Source organism: Acanthopagrus latus, chromosome 16, assembly GCF_904848185.1.
Source record: "Acanthopagrus latus isolate v.2019 chromosome 16, fAcaLat1.1, whole genome shotgun sequence".
Taxonomy (NCBI): Eukaryota; Metazoa; Chordata; class Actinopteri; order Spariformes; family Sparidae; genus Acanthopagrus; species Acanthopagrus latus.
In genome coordinates this window covers 6,171,328-6,193,249 of record NC_051054.1, presented here as the reverse complement: position 1 = coordinate 6,193,249, position 21,922 = coordinate 6,171,328, and the positions used below count along the sequence as shown (strand labels likewise).

Sequence of the window (21,922 nt, the reverse complement as noted above, 5' to 3'; positions counted from 1 at the left end):
AGCACAGAGACACATTGTCCGCAGCTTTTTTAATTAAAGACCCTGTGTCGACACTCTGTGCCAGGTGACCTGAACTGCTCTGAGCCTACGTGTGTCCACTGCTATACTCTCAGCAGGGGGATAAGTCTCAGTGGATAATTGGAGGTGGAAATGTTATACTGCTATCATGAGATGGAGGAAGGATTATCCACCAAGCACTTTGACTTAAGAGGCGGGGAAAGAGGAATAATGTAATGTTTTCTTCCTCCTGCATCCAGAGCTTCATTCTCCCACCTTTCGCCCTCTCTCTCCCCCCTCTTTCTGTCTCAGGACCAGGTGAAACGAGAGGGAGGAGGTGGTAGTGTGACTCTTTCATCCATTAAAATCCACCTGCTCTTCATCTCTCTAGTATTAGAGAGATTGTCCCGAGCAGGTTTACCACCACAGCCGACATGGAGCGTCCAGAGAGAAGACTGCCGCTCGCTTTCCTCCTCCTCCTGCCTCTTGTGTCTGTCAGCTGCGTCGCCAATCCAAAAACCACAGGTACATCCAAAAAAATTAAGATTTTGCATGTTTAAATGATCATTTAAAATGTTTTAAAGGTGGAGTTTAGAAAGAAAATTTGATTTAATTTTCACATATCTTGCACCTTTGTTCAGTCTGCTGGTGTGTAGTGTCCGACGCCGAGGAGCAGAAGTGTCTGGATCTGGCCGGGAACGCCACGGCTCTGAATATTAGAGGATCTTTGCAATGTGTCCGTGGCCTGAACAGCAGAGACTGCATGGACAAGATCAAGGTACCTGCAGGAACACGGTTAGGGAAGTGTATTGATCACATAATCTGCATATTTTCACATTTATTATCCACTCAAACTCCTCAAAAATTAGAGATTTGGTGCATTGATCTTCAGACAATTTGGTTTTACACCACATCTCACTGTTCACTGTGTAGTTCTGAAGGATAAGTTCATACTCAGAATTCTGTTATTTACAATATAAATTGAGGTAATAACACAAACTCAGAAATGTTAAATTTTTCCACAAGATAAACAAGCTGTTCTCACAGGAAAACAAGGTCCCAGAACACTGTATCAATCTAGAAAGGTGGCCGAGTCCACCACGTATAAACAACATAAAATAGTATGTTAATAAATGTCATTTAAGATCAGCCTCCTGATTAAAATGTCTTTCCGCAGCTACATAATGTACCTTCAATTGGCCACATATGTATTAATCATTATTCTGATGAAAACATTCTCGTTTTGTGTATATTTCTTATTTGCTCCTATCTCACACGATACATACTTGGGAAAACAAGCATCCTGAAGTCATTTGACATCGACGTATGAAATGTCTTTTCTTTTTTCCCAGAACGGGACAGCAGATGCAGCCTCCATGACTGCAGATGACATCTATGCTGCTGGTCTCTGCCACGGCCTGGAGCTTTCAGCAGGGGAGTCTCACAACGGAGCGGGTAAGTCACAGGTTTGAGCCCTACAGTGCTAATACTTAAAAAAAAGAAAGGTATGTTCATCTTGTCAGAGCCAGATTCTACGATGAGTGGACAAATTATTCATGTTGCCCTGATTTAAAAATGATTCCCTCTTGCTCTCTCTACAGATAGTATTAGCTACTACGTGGTGGCGATGGCCCGCCGGTCCTCCTCAGATCTGTCCCTGCTGGAGATGCACGAACGCAGCTCCTGTCACCCCGGGATACGCACCACGGTGGGGTGGACAGTTCCCATCGGCTACCTGGTCAACACTTCCCAGATCAGCGTCGGGGAGCAGTGCAACTTCCCCAAAGGTGAGACAAGGGAGCTGTGTGTGTGTGTGTGTGTGTGTGTGTGTGGATGTGGATGTGTGTGAGCTATATGAGAGGTTCAGAGGAAGGAAGCAGTGGTGTGGAATGAAGAGTGAAGGGATGGAGAGGACTGGAGGTAAGAAGAGAAGAGTCACTTGGAGAACAGTGCATCTGTCTCAGTAAATGTGAGATTGGTTTGTGAGTGAGAATGTGTGTGCGTGTGTGTGTGTGTGTGTGTGTGTGTGTGTGTGTGTGTGTGTGTGTGGTGTATTGATGCATGGAAAGACACACTGAAAGGCTGTAGTTTCTTCAGGAGTGGCAGAGGGAAGCAAGATGGAGGAGATGAATATCTTTTAAAGGAAAGACATTCATCTTTTTCTTTATCTTTTCTTATTGTCATCAAATCCCACAAAAAGAACAAAAGCAACAATGAGCTGATCCCAAGTCTGTTATCTCTTAATCCTCCTTTGCCAAAGCGCTCAATTTTAGTCCAAAGACGATGAAAAACATAGAAAATAACCAAGGTATTCCACTGGGTGACACATTTTTTGGATTAACATACTGTAGTTTTCATTTTTTGAGTCGACATCATATAAAACCATCCTGCAGCTGTAAATATTCACTACAGCAGCAAATCTGTGGCTGGAAATTGTTGGTCATCAATACTGCAATGTTTACTGCTATTGTTTTTAGGGTTGAGTGCCACAGACATCATGAACTGTAATGTTGGAAAGTCCTGAGAGATGGATTATCGCTCTTTTAATTACTCAAAATTCCTTTAAAAAACTGCTTAAAAAGCTCTGTGCATTTGTATTTTGTCAACGATAGTGTTTAGTCACGTCATTGTATCTGAAAAGATCATATCCACGAAGCAAATTAACTCATTAATGAAGACCACATAGTTGTCAAAAAGTCAGTTTAGTCCTTTATGAAGGGGCAGGGAGGAAAAAACATGCGTCAGTGAAATGTAAGTTTACACTGTAGATAATAAATCACTGCAAAATAGGACAAAATAAAACCAATTTATAAGATAATGACCAATTAATACTTAAAAATCCATACATATAGTGAATCTTTCACAGACAAATAGAGCCAAATTGTGGCTATTAATCTGTCAGTTATTTCTTAAATTAATCAATAAATATTTGGTCCATAAATTGTTTTAAAAAGCAGTGAAGCATTTCCTAAAGCTACACTTCTTTTCAGGAATTACTCCAAACACCAAAGATATTCAGTTTTATAGTATCACATAAAACAATGAAAAATAACTGTAAGTGTACACATCTTTGAAGCTGAAACTAAAGAATGCCAGTAATCAAAATCATTCTGCATAAAATTAATGTATAATAAATCCAGTCTTTCAGTTTGAAGGGTTAAATATCCACTACACTTGTCTTGAATAGACGTAATATAATTAAGTATAATTCTGTAGGAGCGCAGGATGAGCCGAAGTTGCTAATTGGAGTTTTAAATTAAAGATGAATTATTCTAACTCACTGTCTTGGTCTTTTTTTCACCAGCCGTCGGCAACTTCTTTGGCTACAGCTGTGTGCCGGGCGCTAAGGACCCCAAACACGACCCCCGAGGCAACAACCCCAAGAACCTGTGCGAGGCCTGCATAGGAGACGAGAACGACCGACACATCTGCGCCAACAACCACAGAGAGCGGCACTACGGCGAGGCGGGGGCGCTGAGGTGATAACATGGGAAACAATACACTAATGAGACCCAGAGGTGGAGAAGTTATTACCAGCTCCTGCCTCCCTGTTTCTCACTATTTTATATTTATTTCAGCTACTGTCTCCTTAAAGAGAAAACTAGAGTAATTAGAGCTGCCTGCTCTGAAAATTATTTATTTGTATTTATCCATTTATTCAGGGATTTTACATGTAGGCACTGTTACATCTAATTAAAATGCAACCAGTGACATGTATATAAGCTGTGGATAAGTGTGTGATGTAATGCAGTCTGTTGAAGGCATTAAAGGATCAGTTCACCCAAATAACAGCATTTTCATTTTTGGGTGAACTTACCCTTTAACTATGACTTCATTCATTCATTCATTCATTCACTGAGAGAACGAACACTTTGGATGCTTCCTGCGCACTGCAAGTTCATTTTAATGGCAGAAAATTACATCATTTCATTCACATTTATATTACCACGTGCTATAATGCAGCAGTGCTCAGTAAAAACGGCCTTTGGCATGTTAGTACGTGTGTTTGAGATGGGAACAAAAGGGCCACAGGAGCTGCTTTTAATTCTTGGAGTGCAACAATAGCCGGCAGATGGAGTTTAATTAGGCTCTCCAGAGTCGTGCTGTTACAATAACGCAATACGTGCTGGTTTTCCCACTTTATTCCTGTTTTGATCTATTTGTGGGTCTGATGGTTTGTTCGTGTTTTTTCTTTTTTTCTTTTTTTCCTCCAGGTGTGTCGCGGAGAACCTCGGCGACGTGGCCTTCATCAAACACACGACCATCTTTGAGAATATGGATGGTCAGTGTTGTTGTGTGTTTTATGGATAACTCTGCTGGTTATATAATGACATCATTTAATAATTCAAATGATTTATGATGAGGTTACTCTGGGACAGCAGGGGGTGCTAGTCCCTGTCACGACACAGGATGTCAGTGTTTCACAAGCTTTTCTCAGAAGGGTGTTTCACGGAGTGTGAAATCCAGAATACAATGAACAGATTACACAGAAATGATATGATGAATGATGAATGATGAGTGTATAAGAGGGAGATAGATTTAACAATCAGAACAAAACATGAGAGAGTGAGAGACACAGATTTACAGACAGGAAGGGACCGACAGTGGCTCAGACTTTTTTTTTTTTTTGTCCAGCTAAGAAATGCCCCAATTCTCTGTTTGCTGCATCTGCTCCTCCGCTTTGGGCAACATCCAAAATTAATGGTGATCATTATCGCAGTCACGCTACACAGACCCTGCTGGTGCAGCCGGAAAGGAGTGGTTTGACACCGGCTCCGCAAACACTGTAGCTGTTTAACGAAGCATGCTTCCTCATATGGTACAGAAATGTCCGGAGTCACACCAATTAACGGAGGTCAAGAAAACACAGAAGGCCTGTGCTGTTGTCTGGGGAGGGAGAAAGTAGCTTCAAGGTGGCCTATCTTTTCCCTCTAATTATTTGTTTGGATAAACACGGATTTGTTTGCTTTTTGAACTATTAAAGTAGGTGACCAACCACTGCTATTACAATTTGAAATGGGAGATATCTAAAATATAAAATCAACATCCAGAATAAGCCCCCAACGAGATAACTAACTAACTGTAGTAAGTCTTCAACTGTTCGGTGCCTTAAAATCTTGGTTTGCTTCAGTCAGCTGGGAATGACTCTACTACTATGACAATACTAGCTGATAACAATTCATTACATCTTTTGGGATATAAAACCATGTCCACAGATGAAGGGGAATAGTATAAATGGAGCAGCCATCTTGGATTTTGAGGTCGGGGGTTGGTGAGGTTCAGTGGTGAAGCTGGAAATCTGACTTTAGCTGGCGTTCCAGTCGAAGTTGGCAACTGGGAACATGGAAACTTTCCAGTTAAAATGAAACGCACCATTAGCTACCATTAACTGTACTGGTTGTAGCAAACCAAATAAAGGCTGTGATACCAACCCGTGAGTTAAGCCCCACCTCCCTCAGTTATGGTTTGCTTGAAATAAAAAAAAAACCTGATACACCTTGACTCCTCCTCCTGCCCAGGTAAGAACCAGGAGTCCTGGGCCCTGGATCTGGAGCTGGAGGACCTGAAGCTGCTGTGCCCGGACGGAACCGAGGCCGGTCTGGACGAGTACGAGCGGTGCCACCTGGCAGCCGTCCCCACCAACGCCGTGGTGGTGCGCACGGAGGACAAGTGTCGCGTCTGGAAGTACCTGGAACGTTTACAGGTGGGTGTGGACTGCTGTAATTGCATCAGCTGTGTGTTTGTTTGTTTGTGTGTGTGTGTGTGTTTATGTTTGTCTCATATCTCGGTGGAGTCTGTGTTATTGATCAGCAAGTCTCAGATCGCAGGTTTCTGCTCATCCTTCTTCCTTACTGACTGTGTGTTTGTGTGTGTGTGTGTGGTAGACACCAGGATGACTGATACATCCTGTGCTCATCCCGCTGCTACACACACACACACGGAAAACACACACATGTACGCAGAGCACGCCAACGCACATCCACGCATGCCCTCATGCATTAAGTCCTGTCACACACTTTCCCTCTCCTGCAGAATGTGTTTGGCAACGCCACCGAGGGCTTCCGCCTGTTCAGCTCAGCAGGCTACGGCGCATCCGATCTGCTCTTCAACGATGCCACCCACCACCTGCAGAGGGTTCTGGGTAGCTACACCTCTTGGCTGGGCCCCACTTACACCGCCGTGCTGCAAGCCTTCGAGTGTGAGGGTAAGAGTGTGTGTGTGTGTGTGTGCCTGTGTGTACTACTGTGTTGAAGAGCGGTTGGCTAAGTGGTTGGAGGATTTAGCTCTCCAGTGTGTGTGTGTGTGTGTGTGTGTGTGTGTGTGTCCACTGCAGCTGTTCTCATAATTGCACTTTCTTCCAACAGGCTTCTGCTGATGGAACAGGAGGAAGACATCCAGCGCATCAACTTCCCACCCCGTCCCTCTGTCTCCATCCTCCCGTTCTGCCTCCCCTCCCCGCCATCTGTGTCCCTCCGCCGCTCCGTCTTGCCATCTCTCGTCCTCTCTCTCGCTTCGCTCTTCGTGTTACGTTTTCTCCCCTGCATTTCCAACCCGCCCGTCCTCCATCATCGTGTCCTCGTCCTGCTGCAACCTAGCGCTTTCCCCTCTAGTGTGTTGCCTGGCTGGCGGGGTAGGACATCGCTAAGAGGGGCTAATCGGCTAAGGGGAGAAAACTTCAGAATCTGTCCCTGGGAAAAATGAGCTTAGTTTGAGAAAAGGACACAGAAGAAAAGGCTAGAAGTATAAAACAATAAACTAGAAAAGCAGTGCAGGTTAATGAGTGTTGCAGTTGCAGTGTTTTTTTTTTTTGACTGATTACACCTTTAAAGCATTTGAAAATGAGGATTTTTGATAAAGATTTTAGCCAGTAACATGAAACATCTTCCCCTGCAAACAAGACAAGTCCGGTTAAATGTTCCTACCCTGAATGTTTGTTGGGAAACTGTGCCCCTCTAGTTGCATTAGTCTAAGCTGCAGCGCCACCCCTCCCCTCCTCCCACAGGGTCCGTCTCTGGCACTGAACAACTGGGTGCTATTAGCTTAGAAAGTCTCAGTTACTGTATGTGTGTGTGAGTATACACTTTTTTTCCCCACAGCCATTATTGCCCTAATTGGAAGTCTGGCATGTTATACTGTTCTGTGTGTGAGAAAGAGAAAAGTGTGTATGTGTGCAGTGTGTGGGTGAGTGTGTGTGTGTGTGTACGTTTACGTGCCTATGTGTTAGTTTGTTGCTGCTTTCCCATGGCTTTGTATACCTAATGACTTCGGATCACTGCTTTCTCACGTCTGGTATGGTGGACCGGACCGTGCCAGCTCTCGGTGTATTGTTACACTATACAGTTTATGCTAGAGTAACTGGATTAGGGCCTTGTGTTGCCTTCAGTGACCCCTGAGAGAGTCGTTTTTTTTTCTAAGAACCTTTGATAATTTTCTTTCGCATCCCCCAAAACTCCCAACATGTGCTGTCCTTTGTCCTGTCCTGCTTCGACACATAAAGGAACACTTGTGTGTTTTTCTGCAACTTATCATTTATTCTTTAAAACTGTTCAAAAACACTGACAATGATAGAAGGTATGTGTGACTAATAGGGGGGATGTTCGAGGACGGTGTCAGTAAGCGATTGTCATAAAGACGAGTGTTAATGATTTGATATGCTTTGAAGAAACGGTGATTGTCTAAATAAGATAAGAGATCATTTATTTTTCTGACATGCTGAAAGGTTAAGTTTGCCTACAAATGAAAAATTCTGTCATTTTCTTCTCACCTGCATGTCGATTTAAAGGTGATGTTTCCCAGTTCACCAAACATTTCTGGAGCATCGCAGCTAAAACAGCGTTGCAGCAGTTTACTGACTGAACTACACGGTAACGCTCTTAGCTCAGCGGCTACAGCAACGTTTTTGACTTTGAAAATTGTGATTCCCTTTCGGACGATATGACCGTCACTGCTCACATACTTCCATGCGTCCGTCACGTTGGCGTAGCTGTCAAGGGATGCGACCACTAGAGGGCACCGCTCAGTCTCGCTCAAACATCCACCTTTCCTTCACCGCTGTCCAGTTTTCTCCCAGCTGTTCTGTAGCGACCGTCTCATACAGATGTTTAAAACTCTCCTCAAAAAGTTTCACCATTTTAAAACTTTTCTTCTGTCCTGACTCACTTGAATTATTGGCTACTCTGCTACACTGGGAACCTACAGGAAGTACTGCTCCATTGGTCCGTATCTGTAAGAACTTTTAGATAACCTGCAGAAATACAGAGGAAATACAGACAGAAGGCTTCGTCTGAATCTAACATTAGGCAAAAACAAGCCTTTAGTTGTTTAGGAGGATGCTGCAGTGCTGTTTTGCTCTGAAGCTCCAGACATGTTTCCTGGATAACGACTGAATTTTCAATTTTTGGGGTGAACTTCTCCTTTAAGGGAGCTGTAATCAAAGAATCACAAGCCTTACTTGACCCACAGAATCATGTGCTGTAAAAACTGTGATCCTGGGCTGCCACTTGTCGCCTCCACCTCTTATTATTTCTCTCACACTCTGCACGGCAGAGCTCGGCAAATAAACTGATAAACCGGATGAAGTTCTCCTCGTCTCAAACTGTTTTTGACCTCATCGTACCGGAAGAGATCCAAAGAGTCGGAACTAGTACAACAGATACAAATACACGAGTGTGTTAACAGTAATTTGGCAGGTTTTAAGTTAAACACTGTGTTGTTTCTGCTTGCGATTGTGCAGAATTAAGGTTGAGTCACAATCCTCAACAGGCAAAAGACTCACATCTATTGTTCTAATTCAACTCTTGTGTTTGAACCGTTGGTGCTGTGTGTTTTCTACTGTTGTCCGACAGTCTTCAAAAGAGGCTTCATGTAAATACTCCTCCTGAATGTGTAGCGCTGCAAACCCTCCTCTTATTTTTTTTTTCTCCCTCAACCAATTAAATGAATGATGATAAAGAAAATAATCCTCCCTCGTCCCTTCTTCTCGCCGACTTCTAATTATCCTGAAACAGTTTTATGATATCTGCGTGGAAATGAATTACGCTTTGATATCATCTCTCTCGGCTCCATCTCACGCTCCCATCTCCTCGGCTCAGAAATGGGCCGTTTGGTCTGTCTCGGCCGTTTTGTGGGAGAGGGAGGAGAGAACGGAGGGGGGAGGGAAACAAGCTCACGCACACACACACACACACACACACACACACATACAATTACTGGCAAACAGAGACTCAGGTGCTCACTCAGGTGGAGAGAAGCACCTCCCAGGTAGACAGGTGAATCAGGGGCACGCCATCATTGTGGGTGGTCTCCATGTTTGGAGACAGACTTCTACTCATCATGGATCCAGAATGCTGGCTGGCGCAGTGTTCACGAGCATTCATCCTGCAGAGAAAGTGTGTGTCCGTGATGGAGGGGAACCATTTAGCAGCGAGCAGATACTGTAGATTGAACTGCATTGCAGCAGAGTGCTGCAATCCCTCTCAATCCTCGCCTCTCTCTCTTCTCTCTCTCTCTCTCTCTTCCTCTCTCGTCGGCCATTTTTTGCCGTAATGCACAAATAAAAACAACTAACGAGGCCCGTACACAACCCACTCAACCTTGAGGTGTGGGCGCCGGAGAGAGGAAAGTGTGTCAGTGCCGGTGGGGGAGGGGGGGTAAAGTAAGTAAGCAAGTCATAATTTAATCATTTAAATGTTTGCACACATGCAAACAGCATTAAAACAAGTGAGGAGAGATTAAGAGGAAGAGATGGTGAAACCGTGGAGGTTCATACAGTCAAGCTCCCCCCACATTAACAGTACAAACTAATACAACAAACATGAAGTGGGAACATAAAAACAGATGAGACGCAGGAAAATAAGTACTCGTACTGTCACTGTATGAAAAACACAGGCTGAACTCCATTCAGCTATTACTGATGCAAGTATTACTGCTGCATTACCGAGCAAGCAGCATTTTAATGTTGCTGCCGGTTGTGGTGGAGCTGATTCTAACTGCTTTATGTACTGTTGGGTGATTCCATCTATTGCTGAGAACCACGTCTAATGTTTGTACGTGTAAGAGGAGCAGAAGTAAAACGGAAATGCTGCTAATAGCAAATGACATCGTCAAAGCCGAACGCAAGTGCAGAGAGTAAACGTACAAATGAAAATATAAAGTAAAGTAAATAAAAATGAAAGTAAAAGTCCTTAAACATTTGATTGGGCTCTGAATGTTACTTTGCTGTGTGTCCATGTTTATGACGCAGCACTTTTATTCTACTGCGTTTTAAAAAAGGGGAAAACTTTACTTGTTACGTATGTTTTAAATGTTTTCGTCGCCTGTGAGATTTCACAGAGCAAACAGCTTTTTGTGTCATAAAACATGATGAATGATGGATTAAACTAACCCAAAAATGCTGCAGTTAATCAAAATGTGCAACTTTTGACTATAAATAAATATACTCCGCAATTTATGACACTTAACTGCTGCCACTTTTTGTATTTTATTTTCTAAATTCATCTCCTTACATTCACTTTTGCAGCTTTTGTATTTGCAAAATTTGTCTCGCTGCTATAGTTCCGAGTACCCAGCAGTAAATCAAGTAGTTAAAAAGGTCCAAACATTGTCCAAATACACAATTAAACACTGTTCAGAAATAAATGATCGTTGATAATAGAGCTCATCATTCTGTGTAATAACTACTCAAACGTAGTTCAGTCAGCAGTACTTTTTTCTCCCTCCATTCATCATAAGGCAGAAAATGCTGAATGTACGATGGAAAAGATATCGAATATGAAATATCAACGTTTACATCTACAGTTTTGAGGCAAGTGTTGTACTTTCAACTGCATTTATTTGATTAGTTTAGTTACTTGGAGTCGATATGCTGCATCAGAGCCAAGTTATTTCATCAGCAATCAGATAAAAACAAACACTGATCAGAGGAATGGTCGCTGACTTGTAAATACATGTATAATTTACTTTTAGTTTGTAATATCAGATACTTAAAGACTTTTTCACAAGTATTATTCGCATGAGTAACTTTTTATTTTACCAAAGTTGGATTTTAACACAATATCTTTACTTTTACTCAACTTTGGGGTAATTCTAACAACGCTGTGTTGTACATTTCGCTTCAAATACTTGTATTGGACTGCTTCCTGAATCCCAGTATGCCAGTAAAAAGTACGTGTGCGGATGTGTGCGCGTGCGTAAAGCGGTGCGGGACGTGCCACCCCGCCTGTTGTGCGGGTGTCTTCATCTCGGCTGGCACGCGGGTGACCGCGGGGTTGCGAGGCGGGAGCGGCGGCGAAGAGAAGGAGCTGACAGTGATGGAGGGAGAGGAGAGGGACGAGTGACAGGTAATCCATCAGAGGCGTTACTGTCATTATTCAATTACCACCCATCCTTAGCGCTCCTGATCACCCCGACACACACACACACACACACACACACACACACACACACACACACACACACACACACACACACACACACACAAGCAACAGGGCCCTCCACACTCACACATTATGGCAAGTTGCAGTGAAGTGTTGGATCCTCTTACACAAGGTGTGTTTGTGCGGTGTGGGAGGTGAGGTGAGTCGGGACACGGGGCTTGGCACCGGTTCTTTATATGCTTTTAGTGCAGCAGACCTTTAAATCTCCACTCCTTCCTCTCCCATGTCCTCCACTCCCCACCTCACCTCTCTCTCTCTCTCTCTCTCTCTCTCTCTCTCCCTCCATCTCTAGTTCCCACCGTCTCCCCCTCTCCCTCCCCTCCTCCTCCTCCTCCTCCTCCTCTCCCTCTCCACAGTTCATTCCGTCTCCTGAGCCCGGCGCCGATAAGGAACATGGAGTATGATTAGACGCCAGTGACACCGGGCTTATCGCTCTGCACCCGTAACGCTCCCCAGATCGCTTACACAATAATAGCCAAGCGGCACAAACACACACACACACACACACACACACACGGGCTCACAGCAAGCCTCACGAGACCGGCTATCAATTCGGAAATATGTTTTTACGCACGGTTTGTGTGACGGCGCATGTTGCCTCCATAATGACGCACGGGCCCGATGAAAAATGACCGCGCGCTGCGACTCGTCTGAGTGTGAAAGCGGCGGGGAGGAGGAGGAGGAGGGAGAGGAGGAGGAGGAGGAGGGAGAGGGAGTTTATGGATAGTGGTGTGTGTAGGTGATAGTGAGGGTGACACGAGGGTGCAGGACTCCACAGCATGAGAGACTTTCACAAGATGGCGCTGTCTCACAGGGGAGCCAGACACCGCGCCTCGCCCCTCTCCCTCCTCCTCCCTCCCCTCCCCTCCTCTCCTCTCCTCTCTTCTCACCACTGCTCTGGATGTTTCTGCATCCTCCTCTCCTCCTGCTTTCTCATTTGTCCTCTTTCGCCTCGTCTCTGCTCCCTTTAATCCGCATTTCTCCTCTCCTGATTGTCCTCTCTTCCCTGAGTTTCCCTCTCCTCCTGTCCTTTTGTCTTTTTTTCTCCCCTCCTCTCCTCTAACTCTTCCTCTTTCCCATTTTTCTCATAATCTTCTCTCATCCTCACCCCCTTTTCCCCCCTTTCCTTTCCACTCTTTCTTCTCTCCTCCCCTCCGCTCTCCTCTTGTCTCCCTTCTCCTCCCGTGACCTCCCCTCCGCCCCTCTAATTCATCATCCTCTACTGTATTTCTCATCTTCTGCCCTGCCAACATTTCTCCTCTCCTGTTCTTTCTCATCCCTCCCCTCGTCTCTCGTTTCTTTTATCCTCACCTACACAATACACCTTTCTTCTCCCATCGACTCCACTCGCCTCTACTTAGTCTCTCTCCTCCTCTCCCTGTCACAATCCTCTGTTCACAGAAAATGCCCTCTTCTTCTTCTTTTCCACCTTATTGTATCTTTTATTTCCCCTTCCTCTTCACCTTCTCCTGTCTTCTTTCTTCATCTGTTTCTTTGTCTCATCTCCTCCACTTCTATTTTCTTCTCTTCTTTCCTGTCATGTTTCTCCTCATCATCATCTCATCTTTTCCTGTTTCCTTTCTCCTCTTCCTTCTGTCATTCACGTTATCTTCTCCTCTCCATTACTGTCATTTTCCTCTTCTTCATTCTCTCATCTCCACCATCTTCTCTCTTCCCTTCTTTCCTGTCACTTTGCCTGTTTTTTTCTTCCCTACTTTCCTGTCATGTTTCTCCTCGTCTTATCCTCTAATTTCTTCTCCTCCACTCTGCTCTCCTCACATTTCCTCCCCCATCTTTTTCCCTCCTCTCCTCTACTCTCTACCTCTTTCCTGTCATGTTTCTCTTCTCCTCATCTCATTTCCCCCCATTTCTTCCCCTCTTTTCTTTTCCTTTCCACTCTCATTATTTCTCTGTTGTCTTCTCTTCTTTCCTTTCACATTTCTCCCCATCACATCCTCTTATTTCTCCTGCTCTCCTCTACTTTTACCTCTTTCTTGTCATGTTTCCCCTCTTTTTTTCTTCCTTTTTTCACTCTCCAAATTGTTTAATTGTCTGGTGTTCTCCTGTTTCTCTTCTCCTCTCCTGCTGAAACACCTTTCTCCTCCCCTCTCCTCCTCCTCTCCCCCCTCTCTCTCTCTCCCTCTCCCTCTCCTCCATGGGACAGTAGCTCTGTAATGTTGTTAGGACATGCTCTCATTAATAACCTACACTCTGAGAGTCTTTGCTAGTGAAGCGTGAATCTCGTTTGGGGACGAATAGAGGGTGTTTCACCTCACACACACCCACACACACACACACACACACACAGAAGAGTGAACGAGGAGGGAGAAGATGACGGGCGGGTGTGATGCACAAAAAAGCATGTGTTTCCTCACATTGTTTAATGGTGCTGGATCAGCTCGGCGCTCTGCTGGCCCAATATGGTTTTTTTTTCTTTTTCTGTGTGTGTACTGTAGGTGGGCGTGTGGATCAGTGCCAGACGTCCTTGAGTCTGACCCTGTTAGGGAACCTTGCCTTTGGGCATCCCACGGCCCAGCGCTCATTACTGCTGTAGGCACACACACACACACACACACACACACACACACACACACACCTGCACACACACCTTTTCACATAACAACCACACGCCACAAAGAGATCGTCGCGCGTGCCAACCCCCCCACCTCCAGTTACAGGTAGATTGCAGGGCCAGGCCTCAAGGTGTGTGTGTGTGTGTGTGTGTGTGTGTGTGTGTGTGTGTCCACTATCTCATAAGGTCTGGGTAAACGAGAAATTTGTGAGCAGCCCTTTCAGAACCTCATTAGGAAAAGGGTTATTTCAAGTGTCACGGTTAAATGTGAAAGTTGAAGTAATGGCTGCAGTCGGGCAATTAGCGGTGACGGGGGGGCAGGAGTTAGGGGGAAGTTAGAGAGAGTGAGCGTGAGCGTGAGCCGACACAGGTATAACAGGGTTGTGTGTAGGTGTGTGCGTGTGTGTGGGCGTCGAGTCTGTGTTGCAGTTATGCCTCCACCTCTATCTGTTCCCGCGCCCCGTAACGAGCCGACAGGTGTACGAGCCAGCAGGCTGGACACTGACTGATGCAGTGCTAATGCTCGCACACTTTTTTGTCTCTCTCTCACACACACACAAACACACACACACACACACACACACAGACACACACTCAGGGGTAATGTATTGTACAATAAGTGTTGCCTAACCTCAGCAGTACACTCAGCTTTGGCAGAGAGGCAGAAACAGGGAGGAGGAGGAGGGAGGCGGGGGATGAGAGAGGGTGATTAAATAGTCTAGTTAGTCCACAGAGTGGTTGAGAACATTAAGAGCCAGGCCATTCATCAGCACAACACACACACATGCACTCACACACACACACACACACACACACACGCACACACACGTACACACAAACTACGTATACACGCACCCACTCATATTGATTGCACAAGTTAAAAATGTCTCTGCTTGGTGAGCCAGTGAATTCTCGCAGGATAACACACACACACACACACACACACACACACACACAAATACACAGATGCCTAAAAATTCCCTCATGTACACACACACATGCACACACACACACACACACACACACACACACACACACACACACACACACACACACACACACACACACACACACTCCCTTAAGCACATTAATTTTCCATCACTTACTCGTCCTGTCATAGGTGTGAGCACTGGCTCATTAAAACTCTTAAAACTCCCTCCCACACCTCCCCACCCCGTCTCTCTCCTCGCCCTCTCTTCCTCATAAATGGACAGGGCTCCTCGCTGCTACGGAGGTGGAGATATGGAGTGAGAGACACAGAGAGTGAGAGAGAGAGAGCCAGGGGAGGATAAGGAGGTAAAGCAGGTGGGCTGTCAAACGAGAGAAGTTGTGGAAATTGGGGGAGGGGGGGAGGAAAAAAAAAACAAAAAAAAAACAGACGAACTGTCAGAGAATAAGCAGACAAAATGAGGAAAGGAGCGAGGAGGATTTCCACAAATAGGATGAAGGATGTGCAGGCGTGGTGGTGGTGATGGTGGTTGGGTGGGGGAGGGTGGAGGACAAATGGTTGGGAAGAGGGAGGCTAAGCGGTTGGGTTTGTTAAGTAAGGAGGAAAAACAGAACTGTTGGGAAATCTAGAGGACGAATTAGGAGAAACAAGAAAGAGACAAGGACAAGGAAGCAGGGGAGGAAGCGGAGGGTGGCGTGCCGACTGAAACAGGAGAAGAAAAAAATAATTAGACGAATGGACGCAGGAGGAGATGAGGATGATGAATAATTAAGTGGGGTAAGGGAGGAAGAGATAAAGAAATGATATATGGGCATCAGAGGGAGGCATTTAGTTGGAGATTAGTAAATGGGATGAACTGGGAGGTAAAGGAGAAGAGGCAAGGACATGATCAGAAAGAGGGAACAGCGAGGGAGGGAGGGCGGGAGATGAGCGGCGATTTTTTTTTTTTGCCTTCTGCCTTTCAGTAATTCCCACATATGAAGTCCCTTGTTATCACTGTTTAGTCTTAATCTTCAGCCTAACAGTCTTTTTCATTATCAGGATAATGCCGGTTATTACCTCTTCATTGGCGGGAATATTATGATGGATGCGTTCCAATCAACCTCGGTATTAATGCGATCAACGCAGACATTAGCGCAATCAGTCAGCACGCCGCTGACAATAACTCATGATTGTTGTGATTTAGTCCCAATGCCACGACAGCTGGAGCGGCGTTTAAGGACCATTAGTTGCAGAGTGATGGAGGGAGTGAGGGAAGGAAGGGGGGGAGAGATGGGAAGAGCTCGGGAAGGAAGGGGGGGAGAGATGGGAAGAGCTCGGGAAGTAAGTGGAGAGGGAGGGGAAATGGTTGGAGGAGGAAGCGACAGGAAGGAGGGAACGTAGAGAGAAAGCGGGAATGAGAGGACGGTGGTTTGGATTCAGCTCCCGGAGTGTTTACCGCCTTGATGTGGTACCGTCGAGCAGGTGAGAATAAGGAGATCCAAACTCAGGTGGCTCCAAAACAACTGAGGCAAGACACCTGAAAAAAAAAAAAAAAAGAAAAAGCAGGTGCTGGTTGGCTCGTCTTTCAAGAGGACGAGAACAGGGTGCTGCTTGTTTTGGATGAGACGAATCATCAACATTTTAACAGGCACGAGAGGATACAGGTGGGTAACAAATTAAAGGGAAAATAAACTCCTCAGATTCGATTCTTCACACTCCTGCAAAAGATGTCCGCTCATCTGGGTGTTTTGATGATGGAGGACGGTTTGTTCCAACTGAGAGAAAATTCACCGCACATTATTAAGTCAGTGTGCAGTGTGAAAATACTCAAAACAGCCACTGTACCGACTGCTAATTAGCTTCAAGCCAGATTTGTTTTTGTTTTTTTGTTATATTTGCAAAAAAGCCCCAAATATCAATAACAAATGACTGAAAAAATCCAGTCCGAGACAAGACAAGTCTTCTATACGGTCAGACAGATGTATTGCTAAAGCTAATAGCGAGCTAGTAGAACAAGAATGATAGAGAAAGTGCAGCCAACATTTCCCAACACAAGCATCCTAAATTGAAAGCAGTGAGTACAAACACTATGGTATACAGATATTTTTAGTGAAGCGCTGCGCTCACAGTACACAGCCATCAAATCTGCTCGTCAGCAGCAAGCTAACACATTAGCACAAAGCACACTGCCCCCGAGCCAGTGCAGCAGCAACAGCCTCGCAAACCCAGTTAGCACAAAGCACACACCAAGAGCATTAACTGTTGCACCGGGTAGCCTTGTGGCATTTACAGAGCTGTTTTATAAGCTAAGAGAGCTTGTGTAATGTAGCATGCTAGCCAGAGCTACGGGGAAGTTGGTGCTGCAGCAGTCAGGCAGCGTGTGTTTGTGTGTTTTGGTGGAGTGGATCAGTAGACGGTGATGAAGTTTAGTTGGATGCTTTCAAATTTTAGCTTCAAACATGCACGGCCCTGCATCACCAACGCAGTTTCTGACCAGTTTTCCCGGGTCAGCTCAAACAATCGATACCGGGTTTTCAAATCAATATGGCACACGTGAGGCCAAGCAGCACTTTGGTTGTATCTGGACACAATATTCATACAACAGAGCAAACCAAGGAGCTACAACATCAAAGTTCGCTTCCACAGACAGTTAGAAACTACACTTCTTGACCACTCATTGCATCACTCTTCAGGCAAATCAATGCAGCGCCTCCAGTGGAATTTCACCCACTTTTGTGATTAGGTTAAATCGTCTCAGTCCTAAATCCTACCATCACTTGTGAAGCGTTTGGTCGTATCGGGGCAAACTTCACCTCAAAGGTTTTTCAGCATTAACAGAGTTGTTGGGTGACGCTGAAGTCTACAGTAAAACTGATTCTCCCCATTTTCATGCTCATCAAGCCGTTCAGTGACCCACGTCTGCGCTCTTTCTACACTCATTTAATCATGTTTTTCCTTTCATGTGTCACCTATCTGTACATCTGACAGTCAGCACTTAATCACGCTTTGAAGGTCCCGTATCATAAAATGAATCAAGGACACGTGAAAGTGCATATTCAGCTACTTTCCTCATGTGGTCTTCGTCGATGCGAGCGGCGAAAGGGTCATTCACACTTTGCTCAATTTACAAGCTCTTGGACTTGTTTTGACTCCACTCTATCGTCCAAATCGCCGGCCTTGCAGGATGGCAGATTAGCAGAACTGCTCAATAAAGCTGAACTATTTGTGACCCCCGTTTACAAGCCCGGGTGCACTTGTAATTGGGCAGTGTGAACATAAAGGGAGCAATTAGAAAAATGCATCAAAGCGAACTTTTAAACTATGGCTTAAATCAAAGAAAACAAACTTTCCGTCGGCGGCTGTGCCCTTAGATTATCGCTGCCAAAAAAGACTTTGTTTCCCTGCCAACCCAATCTACCACTGCCCTACATCTACACCAGTGGAAAATGTGTGTGTGTGTGTGTGTGTGTGTGTGCAAGAAGAAGAATGTAGCTCAGCGGGAAAAAAAGAAGCACCAAAAAAACCTTCTGCTCCCTCTCCCCTATAGCTTTGCAGCACCCTGCTGCGGGATCCGGCACTAAGCGAGCTCCCGCGAACGTCTCGGCTGCAACGCGGAAAAAGAGCGCCGCGTGTGAGAAATGGGGCAGAACGAACAACAGGGTAGAAGCTATCTCACACAACCGGCATTAATATTATATCAGACCGCATCACCAAAGGACCAGATCAGTGTTGCTCACACTCACACTCGCCGACGTCTATTACACAGTAAGTGGAGCACTCCTTATGAATATTACACACCTCTCTGTGTTAAAAGCTTTCTATCTGCGTGACATCGCAGGCAAGCTGCTCCACAGCTGTCAGAGCGGTGTTGGGAGAGTGGGAGAGAGGGCGAGGAGGTACAGGGTGTAACCATGAACGAGTGTGTGTTCGTATGAGATGATGGAGGGGTTGGTGGTGGTGGTGGTGGTGGGGGGAGGAGGGTAGTTTCTGGATGTATCTTGTCACAATGGCACAGCTGTAAGAGGACCAGCGTGACCGGAGAGAGCTTCAGAGGAAGGTTACCCCGCTGCAGAAACAGAGAAGCTGTCTTAGCATGTTCATGAATGTGTCACATGCTTTTCCATTCAAAAAAACATGTGTGATGATTAAGTCATTGGTCCGTCCCATATAGACGATGTTTACAGATGTTTGCAGTGATGTGCAGAGGACAGGAAGTCGTGTCGCTGTTCTCTCAACCCTGCTCATATCCGTTTTTATACTTCTATTGTATTTCCTTTTAGGTTTGAAACGTCCAATGAGGAACGGGTGATGAAACCATCTCAGCTTTATACAGATGCCTGTACATGACCTACATAAGCGAGCAAGACCATCAGAGGAAAGACTGGTTATTTCTGTATAGATGTCCTCCTTAATGTGAGCCATCGGGTCGGATTCTAACTTATCCATGTTCGACAAGTCATAAACTTAAGCGTCTTTTTATGGCGAAGTGCTGAGGATGAACTGAGGCGTCTCACAGCCTGAGGAAAGAAGCTGCTCTGTAGTCTGGTGTCTGGGGTTCCCCTTGGTGACAGGCGACCAAATGAAACACCGTTACCTTGAATAAAATGAGGATTTCTCTGTTTCCTCTGTTACGTTTTTAGACATTTTCATCTTGAAGGCGGGTGAAAGAGATTGGGGTTATGACTGAACATTATGTAACATTCTGAGTTGTGCTGTCACTTAACGTTGAGAGAAAACTTTTCCAGGATGCTCTCACTCCAAATTTGTCCTAATATGGCAGCTTCATCAGCCGCCTTGAGCTCCGAACTGTGACCCTCTACTTGCCCCTCTAGTGTCAGTTTTGCATGTGAAGTTTGAAAGTTTGAAAGTAAAAGCTTGCTGACAAACAGTTCACGTTGAGATATTGTGACTTTTAGGCTGTTAATAATGTTTAAGACACACAAACTACTTGGTTAGGTTTAGGAAAAGATCAGACTTTGGGCTGAAAACAATTACGTTTCAGTCTCATAAGTCGGTAACACACATCATGTGACAATAAGTGACGTTATTAAAATGTACAAATCATCCCTGACTCTTGGTCATAGAGGAGGATGCAGACGCTGGTCTCCAGAAGAGGAAGTCTAGTGTGCGACCCATCCAAACTCCCAAACCACACCACAACTTTGACTCTTCTCGCTTCAAGAAGTGACACCAGAGGGGAACTTACAGCATCAAACATGGAAGTGTAGGGCAAAGAGATCAGGCTGTATTTTAACTTATTATTATCATTTAATAGTAATTTTTGGCAAATCAGACGTTTGCATGAGTACACACACACACACACACGCAGCTCTGGCTACAACCCCGACTACTTACCTCTTAACCTTAAAATCAGCTTTTCGCTAATGAGGTCTTGAACAGAGTCCTCACAGGTGACTCTGCATCCAACTTTTCTATTTTTGCAAGGTCCAAACGTCCCCTCATGCCAGTGGAAAAAAAAACCACCCACTCTATTATCACACACACACACACACACACACACACACACACACACACACACACACACACACACCCCTCTCTTTGCTCCTCACCTCTCCTTGGCACCTCTCCTCTGAGGCCTCTGAAGGCAGCTGGCTGTGAGAGCAGGTCTCTGCTCTATTAAAACCAGACCTCATCTCATCCGCCATCTATTCCACTGTAAATACACTCCGTGTGTTCACACTGTGCTCTCGCTCTCCTTGAGTGCTTCGACCCGCCGTCCTCTCTGCACCGGCAGTGAGGCATATATTAGGTTCTTCGAGGCTGAGTATCCTTGAACCATTATAAAGTGCCTTTTTTCAGTGCTTCCTGTGCATTTATCCATCTGCTCAGCTCGCTGAATGAAAATGTGAACATAAAGGGCGTTTGGCCCTTTATTAACCCAAAGCTCCTCTTTAAAGACACAAAAAATTAATAATTTAATGTTGAATTAACCATCATGACAAAATAATGGTTAATTTAATTCTTCTAGTGCCATTTTAGATTTTTAAACAACGCCCCCCCCCCCAAAAAAACCTTCAGAATAATATTTCCCTCCTTCACTAGATGGCTTATTTCATAGATCCTTAAACTTCATTAACCTTTCAAGTGTTAGAACTGTATTTCATTACAACATTACTGAATGTTTTCTTCAGTGTGATTCAACAATAATGCCTTAAAAAAAAAAAAAATCCACCAATAAATCCGTTTAGCAGAACGTTTACTCCAAGGGAAGGATGAGTCATTCTCCTTGTGGGGCTGTGGTGGGAATATATATATATATATATAAAGAAGACAGGCGTGCACTGTACACGAGGAGGAAATCTATAGTGCACTGGTCAGATTATACATTGTCTGCAGAAGTGAAAATAGACTAGGATTTAAAGGATGACTCATCTTCACAGCAAGTTAAAGTCTGGAAAAACACAAATCACACGCTCTGTGCTGTTCTTCTTCCCAGCAGGTGTTGTTGGAGGAGGACATGTGCTGCTGTGAAGACGTGTGAATGTAAAATGGTTAAATGTTACGGAAATGCAGGGATTGTGAAAGAAAAATAACATTTTAATACACCAAAGGTCATTTTAGGGCAGAAATGCTACATATTATATTTTTAAAAAAGACACATTTAATTTTTTTTGAGGAGTACTTAGCAAGAATTTTAACTGTTCAATTTTATTTTCTCCAAAATAAAAGTGTTGGTTCTCACTGCCAGGAGTACAGATGTAGCCAGGCAACACAGAGTCTTTTATTGATCCTGTCATTGATTTATTATTAAATATTAATTCTAAGAATAGTGGAAGTTTATAAAATAACCAACATGTGTACTTTTATGAAGTGCACATGCTTTTTTCTTTTTACAGTGTGGCAATGTTGTTCCACCACTTTGATCCAGAAACTTAGCACAACCATCCGTGTATCCATGTATGTTGCACACACAGTATATAAACACAGACATATGTTGTTGCAGATCTCGATATTACCTCAACAACT

At 44.7% G+C, this 21,922-nt stretch overlaps 1 protein-coding gene across 1 annotated transcript; it reads left to right on the top strand.

Moving 5' to 3' along the window:
* Nucleotides 1-265: 265 nt before the first annotated feature.
* LOC119004688 (otolith matrix protein) lies at nucleotides 266-9,028 on the top strand. Its single transcript, XM_037071830.1, has 9 exons — nucleotides 266-522; nucleotides 639-775; nucleotides 1,350-1,452; nucleotides 1,599-1,784; nucleotides 3,302-3,476; nucleotides 4,212-4,279; nucleotides 5,517-5,701; nucleotides 6,031-6,202; nucleotides 6,363-9,028. The coding sequence occupies exons 1-9, from the start codon at nucleotides 432-434 to the stop codon at nucleotides 6,371-6,373; spliced, it is 1,128 nt and encodes a 375-aa protein (XP_036927725.1). The 5' UTR covers nucleotides 266-431; the 3' UTR covers nucleotides 6,374-9,028.
* Nucleotides 9,029-21,922: the final 12,894 nt, after the last annotated feature.